This window comes from Microtus oregoni, unplaced genomic scaffold (assembly GCF_018167655.1).
Source record: "Microtus oregoni isolate MIOR12 unplaced genomic scaffold, Mior012 000003F_ref0000135, whole genome shotgun sequence".
NCBI lineage: Eukaryota > Metazoa > Chordata > Mammalia > Rodentia > Cricetidae > Microtus > Microtus oregoni.
Window position 1 is genome coordinate 70,396,442 of NW_024543062.1, and position 19,333 is coordinate 70,415,774.

The following is a 19,333-nucleotide window of genomic DNA, read 5'->3' on the forward strand; positions in this document are numbered from 1 at the left end:
AACTTTTAAAGCACTTTTTAAAATACATTTCTGTTTTCTTTGGGGATAATATCTAGAATATTTTCTATCATGTGTTTTGCTAATGTTTAAGTATTGGCATGCCCATGGTAACTGAAATGGTTGTACTGAGTTTTATTTACATTTTATTGAACTCTTCAGATAAGAATAACCTAGCATTAGATATGTAGAATTGGTAGTAAGCTACATCTTAGAAGGAGCAAATGCATTTGTTTCTCTCTAAGTGAAATAACTGATATGATTTTGAAAGGCACTTTGCTAGTCTTTAGATTGTGTTTATAGATTGTGGCATAGTGGCACTACTTCAATGCATGCTTTCTCTTTTCATCATAATTTAATTTTGTCCTGTCAATTCTTATAATGTATGTCTACTGGGAGTTCCTAATGGGCAGTGAAACTCTCAGATTCTTTCTATATTTATTTTTAATAATTATTTTAGGGAAAATAATTTATGAATCCATCACTTAGTTCAGAAGTTAACTTGAGACCCAAGATTTAAACAAACTGAGTATAACTACAGATATATGTGTTATTTTTTTCCTTTATACAGTTTGAGCATGAAAATTAGTCCTCAGTGGGAAGTTTATTCAGTTCCTTCAGCTCACATTTATGCACGCACACACACACACACACACACACACACACACACACACACACACACAATGAATCAGACATAGTGTGGTCATCATAATATAATCACAGTCTTTATTTAGAAACATCATCCTTTGTGGCTTTTGTGTGAGAAACAGATCAAAACATCTTGACTTTATGTTTATGTAAAATCACTGTGTATAATTTAAAATCTGTGCTTGTATGCTAGGTGCATCAAAATGTTATGTTTGGAGTATATCCTTCTTGGAGTGACTATGACAGGATGATACAAGAAAGGGAAAGTAAAATGAAATGTAAAAAAAATCCATAAAACTCCTAGGACTACTAAAGTATGTAAAATGAAGTCAGGAAGGAGGACCACTTGAAGACTTGTATAGAAAGGCACCACTAGGAGCAGAAGGAAAGAGAGCACGAGAAAGGAACCCAGGACCGCGAGGGGTGCACCCACACACTGAGACAATGGGGATGTTCTATCGGGAACTCACCAAGGCCAGATGGACTGGGTCTGAAAAAGCATGCGATAAAACCGGACTCGCTGAACATAGCGGACAATGAGGACTACTGAGAACTCAAGAACAATGGCAATGGGTTTTTGATCCTACTGCACGTACTGGCTTTGTGGGAGCCTAGGCAGTTTGGATGTTCACCTTACTAGACCTGGATAGAGGTGGGCGGTCCTTGGACTTCCCACAGGTCAGGGAACCCTGATTGCTTTTCGGGCTGATGAGGGAGGGGGACTTGATCGGGGGAGGGGGAGGGAAATGGGAGGCGGTGGCGGGGAGGAGGCAGAAATCTTAAATAAATAAATAAATAAATAGATAAATAGATAAATAAATAAATAAATGGCACCACTATGCCACATTTTATGAATCAAAATTACTTCGGAACTGGAATGACTTTTAAAATAGGGTAAAGGCTAGAGAGATAGCACGATGGTTAAGAATGCTGGCTGCTCTGCCCAAGATCATGATTTTGATTCCCATCACCAAAATCAAGTGGTCCACAAAAATCTGTGTTACTCCAAATCCAAAAAAAAAAAAAAAATCTAATGCCTCTTTTCTCCTTTAACACCCATATTCAAATGCAAATACCTACATGCTGAGACACACTTCCATTTAATTAAAGCTAAATTAAAAAAATAAAGATAGACAGCTCAATACACACCAACTGAGATAGTGCCTTGTACACTAGAATAGGACTTTCTCTTGTTAAAGTGTGGGAAGAGTTGAAGAGTTTTAAAGTGAGTGGAATGAATATACGCTGGATCAGTAAAGGGGCAATGTATGTTTGGTATTATAATACAGTTATAGATTGTGTAGGTAAATTCCTTTGAGACAGACATGGGTGGACAGATAATATTTAGGACGTTTACCTAGATGAAAGGCAGAAAAAATCAAAATATGAATCAGGGTTTCTCTGTGGCTTTGGAGCCTATCCTGGAACTAGCTCTGTAGACCAGGCTGGTCTCGAACTCACAGAGATCCGCCTGCCTCTGCCTCCCGAGTGCTGGGATTAAAGGCGTGCACCACCATCGCAGGTTGTTTGCAAACCTTTATGTCCCATTGATACATTAAAGTCATGATGTAATATGTTTCTCAAGGATGCTTGATTTGTGTTACTGGGAGAGAGTTCAATGAGGAGTAAGACATACATTTGGCTTTCAGACATATATATTTATGATTTCAAAACCTCAATATGGGATAGTGGATTAAATATTTGACCTTAGTCAGAATTTCCAAGATGGTATATTGATCTTGATTATATATAACCTGTTTAGAAGTCACAGGATATTGTTGATTATAAGTTATAGCTAAAGAATAGTTAAAAGTTCTTAGAATGACTTTTAATGTAAATAGGCAATTTTGAAATACTTCTAGAAAATTTCTGTTTAAATTAGTTTTCATGTTTAGTGATTTGTGTTTACTTACACTCGAAGGAAGTTTCTAAATATAAACTTCTTTCAAGGGTTTTCAATGTAGATTATTAACAAGATTATTATAGTTTCCAAATAATTTTTCATTCATTTTATTTTATTTAAATATATTTATTTATTAAAAATTTCTACCTCCTCTCATTTCCCTCCCACTCCCACAACTCCCTCTCTCTCTCCCTCTCCAGTCCTAAGAGCAGTCAGGGTTTCTGCCCTATGAGAAGTCCAAGGTCCTTTCTTCTCCATCCAGGTCTAGGAAGGTGAGCATCCAAATAGACGAGGCTCCCACAAGGCCAGTCCGTGCAGTAGAATCAAAATTCAGTGCCATTGTCCTTGGGTTATCAGTCTGCCCTCATTGTCATCCATGTTCAGAGAGTCCAGTTTGATCACGTGCTCCATCAATCCCAGTCCAGCTGGCCTTGGTGAGCTCCCATTAGATCAGTCCCATTGTCTCAGTGGGTGGACACACCCCTCATGGTCCTGACTTCCTTGCTCATGTTCTCTGTCCTTCTGCTCCTCATTTGGTCCTTGGGATTTCAGTCCAGTTCTCCAATGTGGGTCTCTGTCTCTATCTCCATCCATCGCCGGATGAAGGTTCTATGGTGATATGCAAGGTATTCATCTGTGTGGCTATAAGATAAGGTTAGTACAGGCATCCTCTCCTCTGCTGCCCATGGAACTAGTTGGGGAAATCCCCTTGGCTACCTGGGAACCCCTCTAGGGCCAAGACTCTAGCCAACCCTAAAATAGTTCCCTTGGTTAGGATAACTTCTTGCTTGCCCCATATCCACCCTTCCTCCATCTCAATTATCCCATTCCTATAAGCTCTCGCTAATCCTCTCCTCACTTCTCTCTCCCCATCTCTCCCCCCCAATCCACCCCCAACATCCAATATCCAGGAGGATAAATATATGTTTTTCTTTGGGTTCACCTTCTTATTTAGCTTCTCTAGGATCAAGAACTATAGACTCAATGTCCTTTCTTTATAGCTAGAATCCACTTATTAACCCAATTAAAAAATGGGGTACTGAACTGAACAGAGAATTCTCAACAGAAGAAGTTCAAATGGCCAAAAGACACTTAAGGTCATGCTCAACCTCCTTAGCGATCAGGGAATTGCAAATCAAAACATCTTTGAGATACCATCTTACACATGTCAGAATGGCTAAAATCAGAAACACCAATGATAGCCTTTGCTGGAGAGGTTGTGGAGTAAAAGGAACACTCATCCATTGTTGGTGGCAATGCAAACATGCTCAACCACTTTGGAAATCAGTGTGGATGTTTCTCAGGAAACTGGGAGTCAATCTACCTCAAGATCCAGCAATTCTACTCTTGGGAATATACCCAAGAGATGCCCAATCATACCACAATAGCATTTGTTCAACTATGTTCATAGCAGCACTATTTGTAATAGCCAGAACCTGGAAACAACCTAGATGCTCCTCAATAGAAGAATGGATAAAAAAGGTGTGGCACATATATACTTTAGAGTTCTACTCAGCGGTAAAAAACAATGATATCTTGAACTTTGCATGCAAATGGATGGAAATAGAAAACACTATCCTGAGTGAGGTAACTGAGACCCAAAAAGAGGAATATGGTATGTACTCACACAAGGAATTTATTTTAGTTAGAAAATAAATAATTATATTAATAGAAAGGAGGAATTGTATCCTTGAGTATTATTTGTCTATTTACTTTTGTCCTAGTAAGTACATAAATAAGTTCAATCCATGTTACAAACTCTTGTGTGGAAGTAAGGCATACCATCCAGAGGGAAAAATGTGAACGATGTTTCAGAAGTATAGAGAGCTTGGCAGATCCAGGGAACTGTAAAATTTAATATGGATGAGTCTGTGGGTGATTTTAGAATTGAGAGTGGCTCATTCTAACTACAGGCTAAACTAGAATCCAGAGTTAAATTTGTGAATCTTTATGCAATATAACTGTGAGCTTGGATTTCATTTTCTAGACGACAAGAACATAAGAATTTAGAAATAACTCTGTGCCCTAAGGTGAAAGATAATTCAGAAATGAAACCAGTCAAATCAGTTTTAAGTTGTCAGTTTTAATGCATCTTTAATGGTTCAAGAAAAAAAAATCGAGCCGGGCGGTGGTGGCGCACGCCTTTAATCCCAGCACTCGGGAGGCAGAGGCAGGCGGATCTCTGGGAGTTCGAGGCCAGCCTGGTCTACAAGAGCTAGTTCCAGGACAGGCTCCAAAACCACAGAGAAACCCTGTCTCGAAAAACCAAAAAAAAAAAAAAAAAAAAAAAAAAAAAGAAAAAATCGTTTAAAATATCATATGTAAAACTGAGATGAACATCAGGAGTCATCATGATGAACTGAACTTTTTCAATGTGTCCCAGGACCTGGGAAAATGAATAGTAATCATTTACATACCAATAGAAAAATATTACCCTGTAACATAAAAAAATAACTTAATATTAGTAAACAGTTAAACTGGATTATTTGAGAAGTCTGTGTCAATGTCAGTAGGAAAATCTGGTTATCCTATGATGTGGGTATCTCCACTATATGCTGTAAACATGCTTTATTATCATTGGTTAATAAAGAATCTGCTTCTGCCTGTGACAAGACAGAATAGAGCTATATGGGAAAACTAATCTGAATGCATGTAGAAAGAAGGCAGACTCAGGCAGGCACCATTTACCTATCAAAGGAGAGAGATACCAGAATCTTACCAATAGGCCATGACCTCATGATGATAAATTAATAGAAATGAGTTAATTTAAGATACAAGTGTTACTAAATAAGAAGCCTGTTTTCTGAGTTTCTGTCCCGCCTGGTCCCCACAGTCTTTAATTTCCAAAGAAATCACACAGATGTCTTCATTAGTTATAAATTGATTGGTCCACTAGCTCAGGGTTCTAATTAACTCTTATATCTTATATTAACCCATTATTCTTATCTGTGTTAGCCACCTGGCTCAGTACCTTATTCAGCGTGGCAGTCACATCTTGCTTCTTCTATGGTGGGGCCAGTACTGCTGACCAAGCTCCCTTCTTCCCAGAATTCTCTGTTCTCACTGACCCAACCCTACTTCCTGTCTCATCCCACCTATACTTCCTGCCTGGCTACTGGGCAATCAGCATTTATTTAAGATATAATTGCCAGAATACAGACCATTGCCCCATACCAGAAGCCTGAGTTAAGAAGCCAAACAATGTTGTAATTAATTTAGTTTTCTGTAATTATCCAGTTCTGGGCAGCTGGGAAGCCAAAAAGCAGTGTCCATTTGCAAATGGTGTGCAAACATTTGTCAAGAAATTCACATAAAGCTTAAGAAAGCTTTAAAAAAGATGGAGAGTGGAGACCCACAAAACTGAGAGTCAAGTGGAGCTTCTCGTAGCCACATTTTTTTTTTTCAGATAGGCTGTTTGCTTGCAGTGAACAGAGGTGCAACTCCTGTAAGAGAATGAATGCTTTCTGATTTAGGATTAGTTGCAAAAAGTGCATATTTTCTTTTAGAGATAGTGGCTCTGGCTCTTTTCGGAGGTCCTGCACTTAAATGGGGTTTGCGAGCAGAGTGCTACAAGGTACTAAATGGTGACATAGATAAACTGTGTCCCTGGAGCTGGGGAAATGAGCATGGATCACAGAACTGGAGGTAAACATACCAATGCTATATTAAAAGACCAAGACAGACAAAGCCAGAATCCAGGGCCACTGTGTCCATGTTGCTTATCATTTTAAGAAGTACTCCTAGTAAGGAAAGGATTATGTATTCACAATAAGGACATATCCATAAAAAACCCTCTAAATGGGTCATAGTGTTGTATAAATGTATATGGGCTTTAGAGAGAAGAAAGAGTATAAACAGTCATCAATTAAAGGAATAATGATAATAAAATAAACATTAAAATGCAATAAAATAAAAAGCCAAGTAAATATGAAAAATACACAAAGAGATTGAATTGTGTATATTATTTTGTTTTCTTTGAATTTTTTGACTGTGAATGAACTAACTGTAAAGAGAGATTTCATTGTATGGGCTGATAAGCTAAGCTAACATATATTTTAAATGTATCTTGACTTCAAACTTTGAGTCACAAAATAAATTACTTTGGAAAAGAGATTCTGCCATGGATTCCTTCCAGTCTAATGTGGTTTGATGGAACAAGAACCCACAAAAGGGTCTCCATGAACCCTAAAAATAAGTCATCTAAAAAACAGCAGGAAGCTGTTTGGAGAAGACAGTGCTCAAATTTCCAAAATGATTGTTTATGAACTGTAGTAATATGGGCGGCGGGGAGGCTGCGTTCCCAGCACCCCGGCCGCCTGCTCGGCTAGCTTATGCCCGAAATAACAACACACAAACTGTATTCATTTAAACACTGCTTGGCCCATTCTCTTCTAGGCTAATTCTCACATATTAATTTAGCCCATTTCTAATCATCTGTGTATGGCACCCCAAGGTGCGCTTACCAGGAAGATTGTAGCCTATGTCCATCCTGGGTCGGAGCTTCATCCCCGGAGCGGGGCATGGCGTCTCTCTCAGGCGTCTGCCCCCGAGAGGAGAGCTGTCGAGTCTCTGAGCTCACTTCCTCTTCCTCCCAGCGTTCTGTTCTGTTTACTCCTCCCACCTATCCTCTAACCAATAAAATGGGCCAAGGCAGTTCCTTTATTAGCCAATGACCTTCCTCCATCAATGAACTTTGGTTTATTGATATAAATTTAAGGTCAATTTTTTCATATGTACATTTTTACTCTTGTTTAAGGCATTATGTTTATAACAACTCATTCAAAATATAATATATAATTAAAATTACAGATTAATAAATAGGCATTTAAAATAGTCAAACTTGTAGTCATATTAGGCTTTCTATATATACAAGGAGATATTTCAGTTAGATAGATTATCTTCAAAACTTGAAAGATCTACAGAATGTGCCCTATAAAAAGTTTGAGAATTCAGGCTTTTCTTAAAAGTGAGACATGCCTGCTTCTGGAAGCACTGATCTACTTCAAGAGGATTATGGGCATTGAAGAAGCTCCTTATGGAGTTTGCTAACCATTTGGGCAAGAAAATGTTCTTGCCTGTAATGCTTAACAGTATGTTGTATGAATGGAATATGCAAGACCCACAAAAAAAAAAAAAAAAACAAAAAAAAAAAACGACTGCTGAACTTGCCTAAAGAAGGTGAGACAGTTTTACAGGGTTTTTGCTTCATGAAAGAGTCTTCCAGACATTCTGCAGGTCACAAAAGAATGTGACTGACAAACTGCCAATATAGGCCACATAGTGTCTCAACTTTTTTTTTTTTTCAATTTTTGTTTCATGGAAATGTCTGCAAGAAACTATGGGTCTGTTGTCTGAAGAAGGATGTTCAAAGTTACAGAAGAACTTTAAGTGACTGTCCAAACAGCCAAATTTTTCTGTCAATGCTACAGTTTTGGACATTGCTTACATTGTATTTTCTGTGAGTCTTTGATAGAGTTGAAGATAGTCATATTTTTTCTTAGTTATGATAAAAAATAAATTAGATATTAAACTTTAGACTCATAAAGAAATATTTTAACTGTAATTCTTTCTTTGTACCTGTTTTGTTATGTGTAATTTCACTATGTTAAAGATAAAACCTTCCTTTTTATTGAGATAGAAAAGTAGAGATGATGTAAAATTTCCCTCTGCATGCTGTGAACATGTTTTGATACCACTCATTAATAAATAAGTTGCTTTGCCCTTTAGCAAGGCAGAATAGAGGTAGGCAAGGAATCTAAACTGAATACAGGTAGAAAGAAAGCAGGATCAGGGAGATGTCTTGTAGCTGCTGAAGGAGAAAGACAATGGAAACTTACTAGTAGGTTACAGCCTTGTGGTGATACATAGATTAATAGAAATGGGTTAATTTAAGATGCGAGAGTTACTTAATGAGACGCCTGAGCTAAGAGGCCGAACAGTGCTGTAATTAATATAGTTTTCTTTTTGGTAATTATTTGGCTCTGGGCTACTGAGAAACAAAAAAAGCAGTATCCATTTACAATCCTACACTTCTACAAATCCTTGCATCTTACTTCTGGTCTATGCTAATGAATGATTTGAGCAATTGATGCATAGTTGTTGATTTTCCTGAAAGCAGAGTGTGGATTGTTCTCTTTGAGACCGCCCACATCATGATGTTCTCTGCCACTTCCATTTCCACTCATTTGTTGCCAAGTGACTTGGAAGTCCAGTGCAGATGAAAACCAAGAGATAAAGTGAACAGTATTTTCACAGCAGTCTGCTGTGACATCCTTTGGACAGACTAGTGCAACCTCTTCCTCGTTCTCTGTGTGAGCTGTGGTCTTGCTTGGGCTTTTCACTCATGCAGTGCCTCAGGATAGCATCTCAGTGTCTGATAAGGATGTTTGGCTCCTGAGGTCCCCATCTGTTCCAGTCCCATGTCACCACAGGCACACAACCTTTGAGGAAAAAATACGTAAAAAGCGAGCAGTTTCCCTTCCTTATTTTCCATATCAAATTACAAAGAAATATATTCATTTATTTTGTGTATATACATATATTACACACACACACACACACACACACACACACACACACACACATATATATATATATATATATATATATATATATATATGGAGGGACTGTGGCTCATTCTTAGGCTAGCTCTCATTTTTTTCTCTTTCCTTATTTTCCCACATGTGTTAGGCATGGACTAAATATAGTTTCAAGTCTGCATGAAGTTATTTCTTTCGGGTTCTTTTCAGTTAACTTGAGTTGATGAGAAAGGCATCATTTCATTCCTAACATTTCTTCTCAGCAAAGATCTCTGTGAGTTTCCATTCCCCACATGCTCCCTCTTGTAGCACATTGGCTATAAGATGAGGAAGGGTTGTGAGCTAATGTGGCAGACATTGTTAACATCTTAGCACATAGGAAAGAGATGATCTAGCACTGCAGTATACTGAGCCATTGCAACCTCAAGGAATACTGAAAACTTCTTATTTATATCTAATGTTACACGACTTCTTATTTATATCTAATGTTGGAAAATGTGAGCAATCCAGATTTCTTTTTCCCAATGTGTGGATCGCTTCATACATTAAAATTTTTGAGGCCATTCCGAGGATTTGTTGTTAGGCACTCTATTGGTCTGTAAGGCTTAGTAACAAAGGAAGAGGTGCAGCTCTGAAGTCTGAAAGACCTCTGTGAGGTAGCTTGATGAATTTGGCTTCTCCCAAGGCCTGTATGTTGGCTTACATTACAGTAAAGAAGTGTGCCTTGCAGAATGTAAATGTAAAAGATGATATGGAAATCATGGGGTATTCACATGCCAGGGTTGCTCTGATTGTGCATATCTTACCCGAATGGAACTCACAGGTATCCCACAAATACCATATTGATCCCCTTCAAGTCGATACCCCCTTACGAGGGTCTCTAAACTCATGCCCACCATTCAGTTTCTTCATAGAGGATCCAGCTTTTAGTACATGGCAGGCACATTAAGTCCTTACTCAAACCTAAGTATCAAGAACAACTTTATGGGCATGTCATCTGTGTTATGACAAATGATTCTACAACAGCAAGACATCTGTAACTGTTTTAATATTCTCATAGTTTTTCTCTTGAAATTTTTAAGAGTCACCATATATTCATAATTCACTGGGCTTGAAAATTATATATTCAATCCTGATTAATTTCATAGTGTATATTGGCAGATTAGAATATCCGTGATTAAATGGTTCTTTACGTTTGATTGAACTTAAAAAATAAGACCAGTTGAATTGAAGAACAAACATGATTAACAGAAGACTTAGGGTGCATCACAATGAACTTGTATATTTATGATAGTGGAAACAAATTGTGTCAGTTCATATTAAGGTCCCACTAATGTACTTTACTTACAAGTAATGCATTTTAGAGTGTATTGTTAGGGGTCAAATTTTACATACACTCTATCTGCTCTACTTTGGCTATTTAATTTAGTTCTAACATTACAAAACCAAATAGCATAATTCTGCATAAAATTAATTCATAAGTTATTGTTTCATTTATATACAGATCCACTATTCTGCTAAAAAAGCATTGGTATTACTAGAGAAATTATGTGTCCTGGTACTTTTCTAATATTTGGCTTTATTCAACATTTATTTGTAGGGAAATATTTGGGAACAGATTTTACGAATCCCATTCATCTTGGAAATAATCAATGCGGTCCCCTTCATCATCTCAGTAAGTCTAAGCATCTTAAAGAGTTATTTGTCATGAGAGTTTAATAAATTCAATAAGTATAAATACTTCTACATAGTATAACCTGAGGCATGAATTCAGACTTTTGAATAGAATCTGGCTCCTTAAAGAGAAGAAAGTCTGATCGACTAAGCTGCATAGTTAAATGAAATATAGTAGGTTTCAATACAATAGCAAAATGAAACCTTTTAAAGAATTAGTAGTGTATGTAGAGGTCTCATGCGAATAGATGTCAATATTGTTTAAAGATCTTCAAAATTATATATATATATATATATATATATATATATAGTGAAATTTTAAATTTACTTTTAAAATTCTAATTCTAAAATTGGAAATTAATAGTATGATATATTTACCAGAATTCTCATTCTAAAAGCACACTAATTTCTAGTTTATTTATAGAATTTACACAATTCAGTCCTTCATTAGTAGGACAGTGAATGACAGCCACATCACCAGGTGTTCCTCCTGCAACAATCCTATGCTACAGTCACTCTGTTCTATTTGGTCCCAAATATAAATAATCCTTAGTATGTCATTCATATAATTAGGTTCCAATATCATTTTGATATGACAATTGTTAGTGGAATTATGACTGCTTGGACTTTATGTGAAGCAAATGAAAAGTGAGTAGAAATTATATGGAGCTGCGCCCTACTTCTTACAGTCTAATTTGAGTGACTTATCTACAGAGAGAGCAGGAATAGATTAAATGACAAGCTACCTAAATATCAGTACAAATGAATGCAGCTTCTCACCGTCATTTAATGTGGTTGAACCTGAAGACAGTGATATGTTAAAAAAGACTCTTCTTTTACCTCTTTACCTCCTCAGGTAGAGGAACAGCAAAGTAAAAACACATTAAAAGATTTAATAATAGATTCAGCATGGTTATGTCTGACACATGTTGAAACCTCTTGTCTTTAATTTCCCCTGGAAAGGCTTCGGCAATGAGTGAAACACCATTTAGTAGTGTAGATATTAAAATATTTGGCACTGTTTAAATTCTTTCTTTTTTAACCTTTATTCTATCAGATGTTATTTTTAATATTCTTGATATAATTTCTTTCTGTGAGGTAAAGATTTAGTTTTTGTTTATTTTACAGATATTCTGGCCTACCTTAAGGAATCTATTTGTTCCAGTTTTTCTAAACTGTTGGCTTGCCAAACATGCATTGGAAAATATGATTGTAAGTAATAAAATCAAAGTAAAAAATAAAAATATTTTTAGCATGCACTATTTTTTACTTATTTTTAATTTCTAAATAGAAAAAGATTATTTGGCCTCTAGTCTGTTCCTTTGCAGTTCCATTTATGTCTATAAATTTACATAGCATACAGAATTTGTCCAATTTGACGGTTATTAAAATTTTAAATGTTTTTATTTAAAATTTTTACCATAATTGTCTCAAAAAGTTTTATTTAATGAGTAGTGGTAAACTACTGCTAAGTGCTTAATATACTCTATAGATTACATAAGTAATTAATATAGCCAGTTAATATAAGGTAAGTGATTTTTCTGCTATATTCTAATAAGAATGAAAATCTGTAAAATGCTTGCATTTCCTAGGTATTCCAGGCTTCAGTTTTGAAAAGAAAATGGTTCAGGCCTTTTGAATTCATCAATTCAACACCTAACTGACGTCTACACAGGTCCAAAGGTTTGAGCAGTGTCTCCAAATAAGAGCATCCTTCAGTTTTAAGTCTATCTGCTCATGCATATGTGGCTCATAGTTCATAAATTACTTTTAAATTAGCTTTTAAATTACTTAGAAATGTTTTTGTCTACTTTTTCAAGTTTCATAAAAATGTGGGGTTTTGTCAGGCCCTTTCAGAACGAGTACCTCCTCATTTGTGATCATTCTCTTAGACTCAGTTATGTTGAGTTGAGTGGCAGATGTAACTCAGAAAGCTGAGATGGAGAAAGACATGAAAATTTTCCAGCTGTGCTGTAGTCACCCTCCACATCTATCAAAGGTTGATGCTCTTTGGAAGGAATCGTTTATACCTATGAGCTGAAAGTGTTCGCCACTGTTTTCAGTACTTACAAGCAAGTTGTTAGACATTCATTAATCAGCCTATCTTTATTCAAACGCTAACGTGTGTCTGGAATAAGGCACTTTGCTGTGACCAATATCTGATGGAAAGCAATTTAAGGAAAGAAAAATTTATTTGGTCTACTTTTCCGAGGATTCCAGTGCGCCACAGTATGGAAGGCGTTGCATGGCCACAGGAAAGGTATTTCAACAACTCCCTGGAGTGCTGGGTCACATCTTGGTTTGGAGTCAGGAAGCAAGGCAGTGGGTAGGAAGTGGGACCAGACATTAAAATTCCCAGATTTACAGCAGGGCCTCACCTCCTTAAGTTCTCACAATCCTCCTAAATACTGCCACCGGCTGAGCACCAAGTGTTCGAATATGTGAGTCTTTGGGGTCATTTTATATTCAAACCATAACATTTTGCCTTTGGTCCACATAGGCTCATGATTTGCTCATAAAGTAAAATGTGATTGTTTCTATTTCAAAAGTCCCTATTTGTTATGTAACTAACAAGGCTCAAAGTCCTAGCGCTTCTAAATTCAAAGGCAATTTCTCAATTGTAAGGTGCTAAAAAAGTCAGATTCTTCTCATATACAATTCCAGATTAGTATTTGCATTTCCAGTGGGTTATGACCACAGCAAAGCAATGTTTACCAAAGTAGGACCAAACCTAGCAGGAAAATGTGAAATCCTGAAGCTTTGTGTCCAACACCTAAGATTTGTGCTGTAAATAGCTCAGCTCAAATAGTAGCCCTGATATGAATTGGTACTACTTGTAGAACTCATAAGCCCTCTCTCTATTTGGAACCTGGCTACTGCTTTTCTTAGTGGAAACCCAGCTTCTGTCCATCTCCTGCATTGTGTTTTCTCTTTTTACTTTACTTTTCTGCATTAATTTACTTTTCTCCATTACTTTTTCTAGAAGTTATTTAGACTTCACTATTATAGCTACATTTGGTGGCCTCTTGAGGCCACCTTGCAAAGATTCCATTCCTACCATGCATTTCCTAGCTACAATGGCCCTTTAAAACTGGGGTTTGAGATTATGTGATCCCTCAATCTGACATCTTTCATGCTTCCAAAAACAGTACTACTTGATGCGGTTTTCAATTTTTGCCTCCTCCAAGCAAGGAAAGCAGCAACTTCACGTGCAGACCCTGCAGAGAGCACTAGTTGATCTTTAGGGTGCTAATCTGTTTAGCAGTTGTAGGTGCTTTTTGGCACCCTTGCTTTCAATTTAAGTTCAGTTATTTAACCATCAAATGATACATTAAATTGAAGACTTCTTTCTTCTGCAGGTGTTTCTTTTTCTCAATGAAACCTGCATAAGAACAGTTGATAGTAACAATATTGGTCTACTGAAAATTCAGTCTCACTGAAGTTATCAGGGCATAGGCAGCAAGCTTCTAGATTTCCTTTCTGAATACCACAGCCATGGCCTCCAGCCCTGTTCTCTGTCGAGTTATTGTCCTCCTCTGAAGTCTCGTGAGCGTCTTCCACCCCACTACTTGGAAAACCCATTAGTTTCTGGTTAAATAATTTTAGAAATTCTCTGGCCCTGAATTCAAAGTTCACATTGCATTTGTGAACTAGTACAAAGGAATAATATCTATATTATCTGGTTTATAACAAAAACAAACTCACTTCTGAGTACTTATTTATTTTTTCTGATTCTTTTGTTACTATGACCAAACACCTGAAGAAAAGCAAATCATTAAAGAAAGAATTGGTTTGGTTTATACTTCCAGAGCCCTTTTCATCATCAAAGGGAAGGTATGGCTGGAAAATATGACTGGTCACATTGCTACTGTAGTCAGTAAGCAGGGAGTCAGGAGGAAGTGGGATTGAGCTCTAAGTCTCAAGTTCCCCAATGATAGATTTCTTCAGCAAGTATCCATATTCTAAGGATTCCACTGCTGATCTGGTAAGATGGATTTGTGGGTGAGGACTCCTTCCTTGAGAACTTGAGTTCTATCCATGAGGTTGAAGGAGACACAGAAGTGCAATTTGTCCTCCAACTTTGACACAAGGTCCATTATACTCACATGCACTCATAGAGGAGCCATGGTATCCACATGCATGCACAAATGTGTGTGTATATATATACATATATATATATATATACATAAATATCACATACAGGATATGAATTTTCATTACAAGAATAAGGTTTCCACAATTTTGAAATCAATGTGCCAGCTGAGGACTAAATGTTGAGACACACGAATCTATAAAGACATTTCACTTTCAAATTACAAAATTTTCCAACATACATAAGCATATGTAACTGTTAGTGTCCATCTTTTAGGGCATTTAAGTAATTAATATTTATATTATTTTTTTAGTCACTACATATTTTATGAATGCACAGAATAAGAATGACATTGTTCACTGTTTTGATCAGTGTTACTAGGTCTCCTTCTAAAACTTTAGTTGTCTGGGGAGACCTGTACGTGTCTGTTCAACATATACTCCTTCACTCATATTTCTTTTAATATTAACATTACTGAAGTCAACATTAGTATCTCTTAGTGGAAAATTGCTTTTTTTCCTATGTTACAGGCTGCTGTAATTTGTGTAATTGCTTATTAGTGGCTTTTCGTTATATCTCCAGCTACCTTTCACTGGTCTACTCTTTGATACTTTACCTTTCTAAAAATTTGCATTTTCCCCATGAGATCATTACCTTTGGAAGAGGTGATTGCTTGTCTTTTTGCTGTTGTTGTTGTTGTTTGTTTTTGTTTTGTTTTGTTTTCTCTTTGATATGGCCTCTATAAAGTTCAACCTGGTTGTAAACTCATAATTTCCCTTTAATAGGTCTTTGTTTACTGAGAGAACAGTCTGCCTGCATAATCATAGTGGACTGGGTATGTCTGGGAGTAAGAAACGCAACATGTAATCTCTTTTATGCAAAGAATGTGAGCTGAAATTTAGTGTTCTAATGCTCTTCCCATAGTCTGTCTTTGTAATATGAATTCTATTGTAACTTCTGTCTAGATCCATGTAAAATGATAATATACATATAATTCACTTAATATACATATTATATGTACAGAAGATACATGAAATTTGAACTCATGTGTATTTAATATTTATCAAAACAAAATATATTTTTATTATTCTAGAATGATCTTCATAGAGCCATTCAGCGAACACAGTCTGCAATGTTTAATCAAGTTTTGATTTTGATATCTACATTCCTATGCCTTATCTTCACTTGGTAAGACCATTTAGAGCAGTCCTCTTACTATTTTGTTTTATTTCAGTTTTTTAGAAAACTGCATCATAAATCAGTTTCAGCAATATTTGGCTAATGTAAACTATGTTCATCATAATGTATAAAAAGTTACCTACAGAAGTGAAAGAATCTTTTATAGTCTTGCAGACAAAACGAGAAAGCCTGTGTACAATTTGACCTTGAAATTTATGGCAACTCTGACATTTTCTCAAATGCTGTCAACAACCAACTCAAGGATTTTGCCTTCATGCCATGGTTATCAAACACCCATTTTCCCTTCAAATCATTGTCATATAAGCAGACTCGTGTCTGTTTTCTTCAGAGCAGAGAGTTTGTTGAAGAAATTGTCAATGTCCATTACTCCCCACATGTCTCTGCATAGTTTTTTTTTAGTGTGGGACTTGTTGGAATGCTGAGGCAGGAGTCTTGGCAGTGTATTGTGAGGCCTGGCATCTTGATTAATTGTGTCCTAAGTTATTTTCTCTTTTGGAAATCAGACTTAACATTACAATGTTCTAATGTAACAGAGTATATTATATCTTTGGGTTCACGTATATTTTCTTGCAAGAGAAAAGTAGTAAAACAATGAGCAGAGTGGTGTTTGTTTCACAGGTTATAGACTCTATTTGTACTTATCTATAACATGTTTGGCCTATTTAGAATGAGGAAAAGCTAGTTGCTAGTAGGAACAATCAGTCCACACACACATTGGTACATCTGGTAGATACAAACATTGCAGTCAATGTGTGAATGCAAAGTTGGGTATATTATATCTATAAGCTATTTTGTACTAATATGTGTGGTTAATACTAAATATACTTTAAATGTGTCTATTGTATATTTTGCTCTTTGAAATGAACATAATATTGTTAATATTTAAACATTAAAATTTGTCGATAATGTTTTTAACCTTTTACAAATGACATTTATGATACCTCTAATAAATATCTATGTAAATAAAATCCCCAAAAGCTCTAAAATAATTTCATCACACGATACTGAAAACTCTATTAAATTAAATGATTTCTATTGCAATGTCACTAAAAATTCTTGATCGTAATATAATAGCATATATTCAATAACAATTTTGACCTTAAGTAATTGGCAAATATAAAATCTCTATGCCTATATACTAATATTTCTGATGTTGTGAAATTGCTGAAAAATAAAATCATTGGTTTCTAAATACAATATAAAATGAATTTCATAAGGAAATGCTTATGTGTTGGGGTTGTAATTCAGTTATACTGTAGCTGGTGACTGCTATATCAAGATAAAATTTGATTTTGAGCTATATAGAAGAGTATTTACTAATAATGAACATTTTGTGTTGTAGTCTCTCTTTGAATACTTTGTCTTACCTGATCTTTGAAACCATAACAGTATAGTTGGTGCTGGAGGGAGACTCAATGCTTAAGAGCACTGTATACCAGCATGTGCTCCCCACCCACCTGCAGCTCAGAACAGTCAGTAACTCTACTTCCAAGTAATCCAGCACTTTCTACCTCCGGGTCACTGTACACATGGTCTATGCACACACATGCAGGCAGATACTCATAATTTATTTAAAGTATACTTCTGGTGATGGTGGTGGTGGTGGTGGTGGTTGTGGTGTGTGTGTGTGTGTGTGGGTGTGTGTGTGTGTTTGTGCAAAGATGTGTGCCTATGTATTATAGTTTGTATTACAGCCCGCAGCTTTACAGCAGAAAATTTAAAACATCTTTTATAATTTGAGCCTTGCAAATTCAGGAACTTATATTTAGATGCACTGGTGATATTTGTAATGAAACTCACAATCTTAAAGTTACCTATTTTAGAAAGCAAATATCTAGCTCTAAAACACATGTAGGCATCACAATTATTAACACTACAAAGAACTATTATTAAGCATCTGTCTGTGAGGGACACCTGCTCAGTGCCAAACTGAAATAAGCATTAAGCTGCTGAGCCATTCTTTCCAGAAAATGTGTTAAAGTGTTTTCCTGTCATTGTAACAGAATTGGACTCATCTGTCCACATTCTGGCTCCCTATCCCTCTTCATCAATAATGCTCCTTTCAGAGACAGCTGGCCATTGTGATTCATCTTGCATCTTGGTAACAAAGCAGTTGTAAACTGGTACATCCGGGAATCAACTGCATGACTTTAGCTCAACTATCAATATATTCTAACCAATAATAACTACTATAATTGATAATGCATTTGCTGTTAATAATTTTAAGTAGACTTATTTTTCAAAAACCTTGCCACAAATTAATATTTTTGAATTCATATGCATATTTATACATTTTTATTTCATAAATGTAACATAAAGATCCACACAAATGTATATATTCTGGTTTGTTTTCCATTATAAAAAATTCAATAGACTTTCTCAGTCTTTGTCAGTAGGAAAAAAATCCATTTATTTCTATGTATGATCTAGTACACATAGTTTAGTAGCAATGGCCTTTTCTTCTGCACTTATAAATGATTTTTTTGAGTGACATCTTCCTAAATTATTGAGTTTTGCTGTCTTTCTTTCTTTTTCTTTCTTTCGTTTTTAATATAAGCTCTTGGGACGGGGACTGGTAGAACCCGAGTACTGTAGTTTATGGATCTGTTACAAAATGATCTGCAGGTTGGTCACCATCAACAGAACATTTTCTTTAACTTTATACCATAATCAATGCAAAAAGTACATTTGTCTATAAAGTTAATTACTATATAACCCCTCCTAGGATGATGTTGTACTAGAAAAACATAGATAACTTTACATCAATTACATTTTATGTATCTAGCAATCCAGATTTTAGGCACTGTAGTGTTTGAAAGAAAATTCCCAAAGAGAATGGCACGATTTGGTGTTATAGACATGTTGGAATGGGTGTGGTTTTGTTAAAGGAAATGTGTCATTGTGGAGGTGGACTTTGAGGTCACCTCCTGTCACCTGTGAATCAAGATGCAGAACTCTCAGCTCCTTCTTAGCACCATGTCCAACTGCATGATGCTTTGCTTCCCATCATGACTATAATAAACTAACCTCTGGGCTCTAAGTGAGTCACAGTCATTAAATGTTTTCTTTACAAAGGCTTGCTGTGGTCATTCTGTCTCTTCACAGACATAGAAACTCTAACTAAGACAAGCACCTAATTTTAGGATTTAGGAAAGTTCACATATAATAGTATTACAACACATGAAGTATGAAACTTTCATTCTAAATGAAATTCTGATTCAAAATGCAGCATTTTTGAAGTGTGATGACAGTGAATTTTTATTTTTAAACAAATGCTGA

General features: G+C 36.0%; 1 protein-coding gene across 1 annotated transcript in view; it reads left to right on the forward strand.

Annotated features, from left to right (window-relative positions):
* The window catches only part of Kcnt2 (potassium sodium-activated channel subfamily T member 2), a 374,550-nt gene that overhangs the window by 151,149 nt on the left and 204,068 nt on the right, over positions 1 to 19,333 (forward strand). The window contains exons 6-8 of the mRNA XM_041649255.1: positions 10,688 to 10,762; positions 11,890 to 11,973; positions 15,948 to 16,042. Of these exons, the coding sequence (XP_041505189.1) occupies positions 10,688 to 10,762; positions 11,890 to 11,973; positions 15,948 to 16,042 (254 nt within the window). The remainder of the gene's footprint in view (positions 1 to 10,687; positions 10,763 to 11,889; positions 11,974 to 15,947; positions 16,043 to 19,333) is intronic.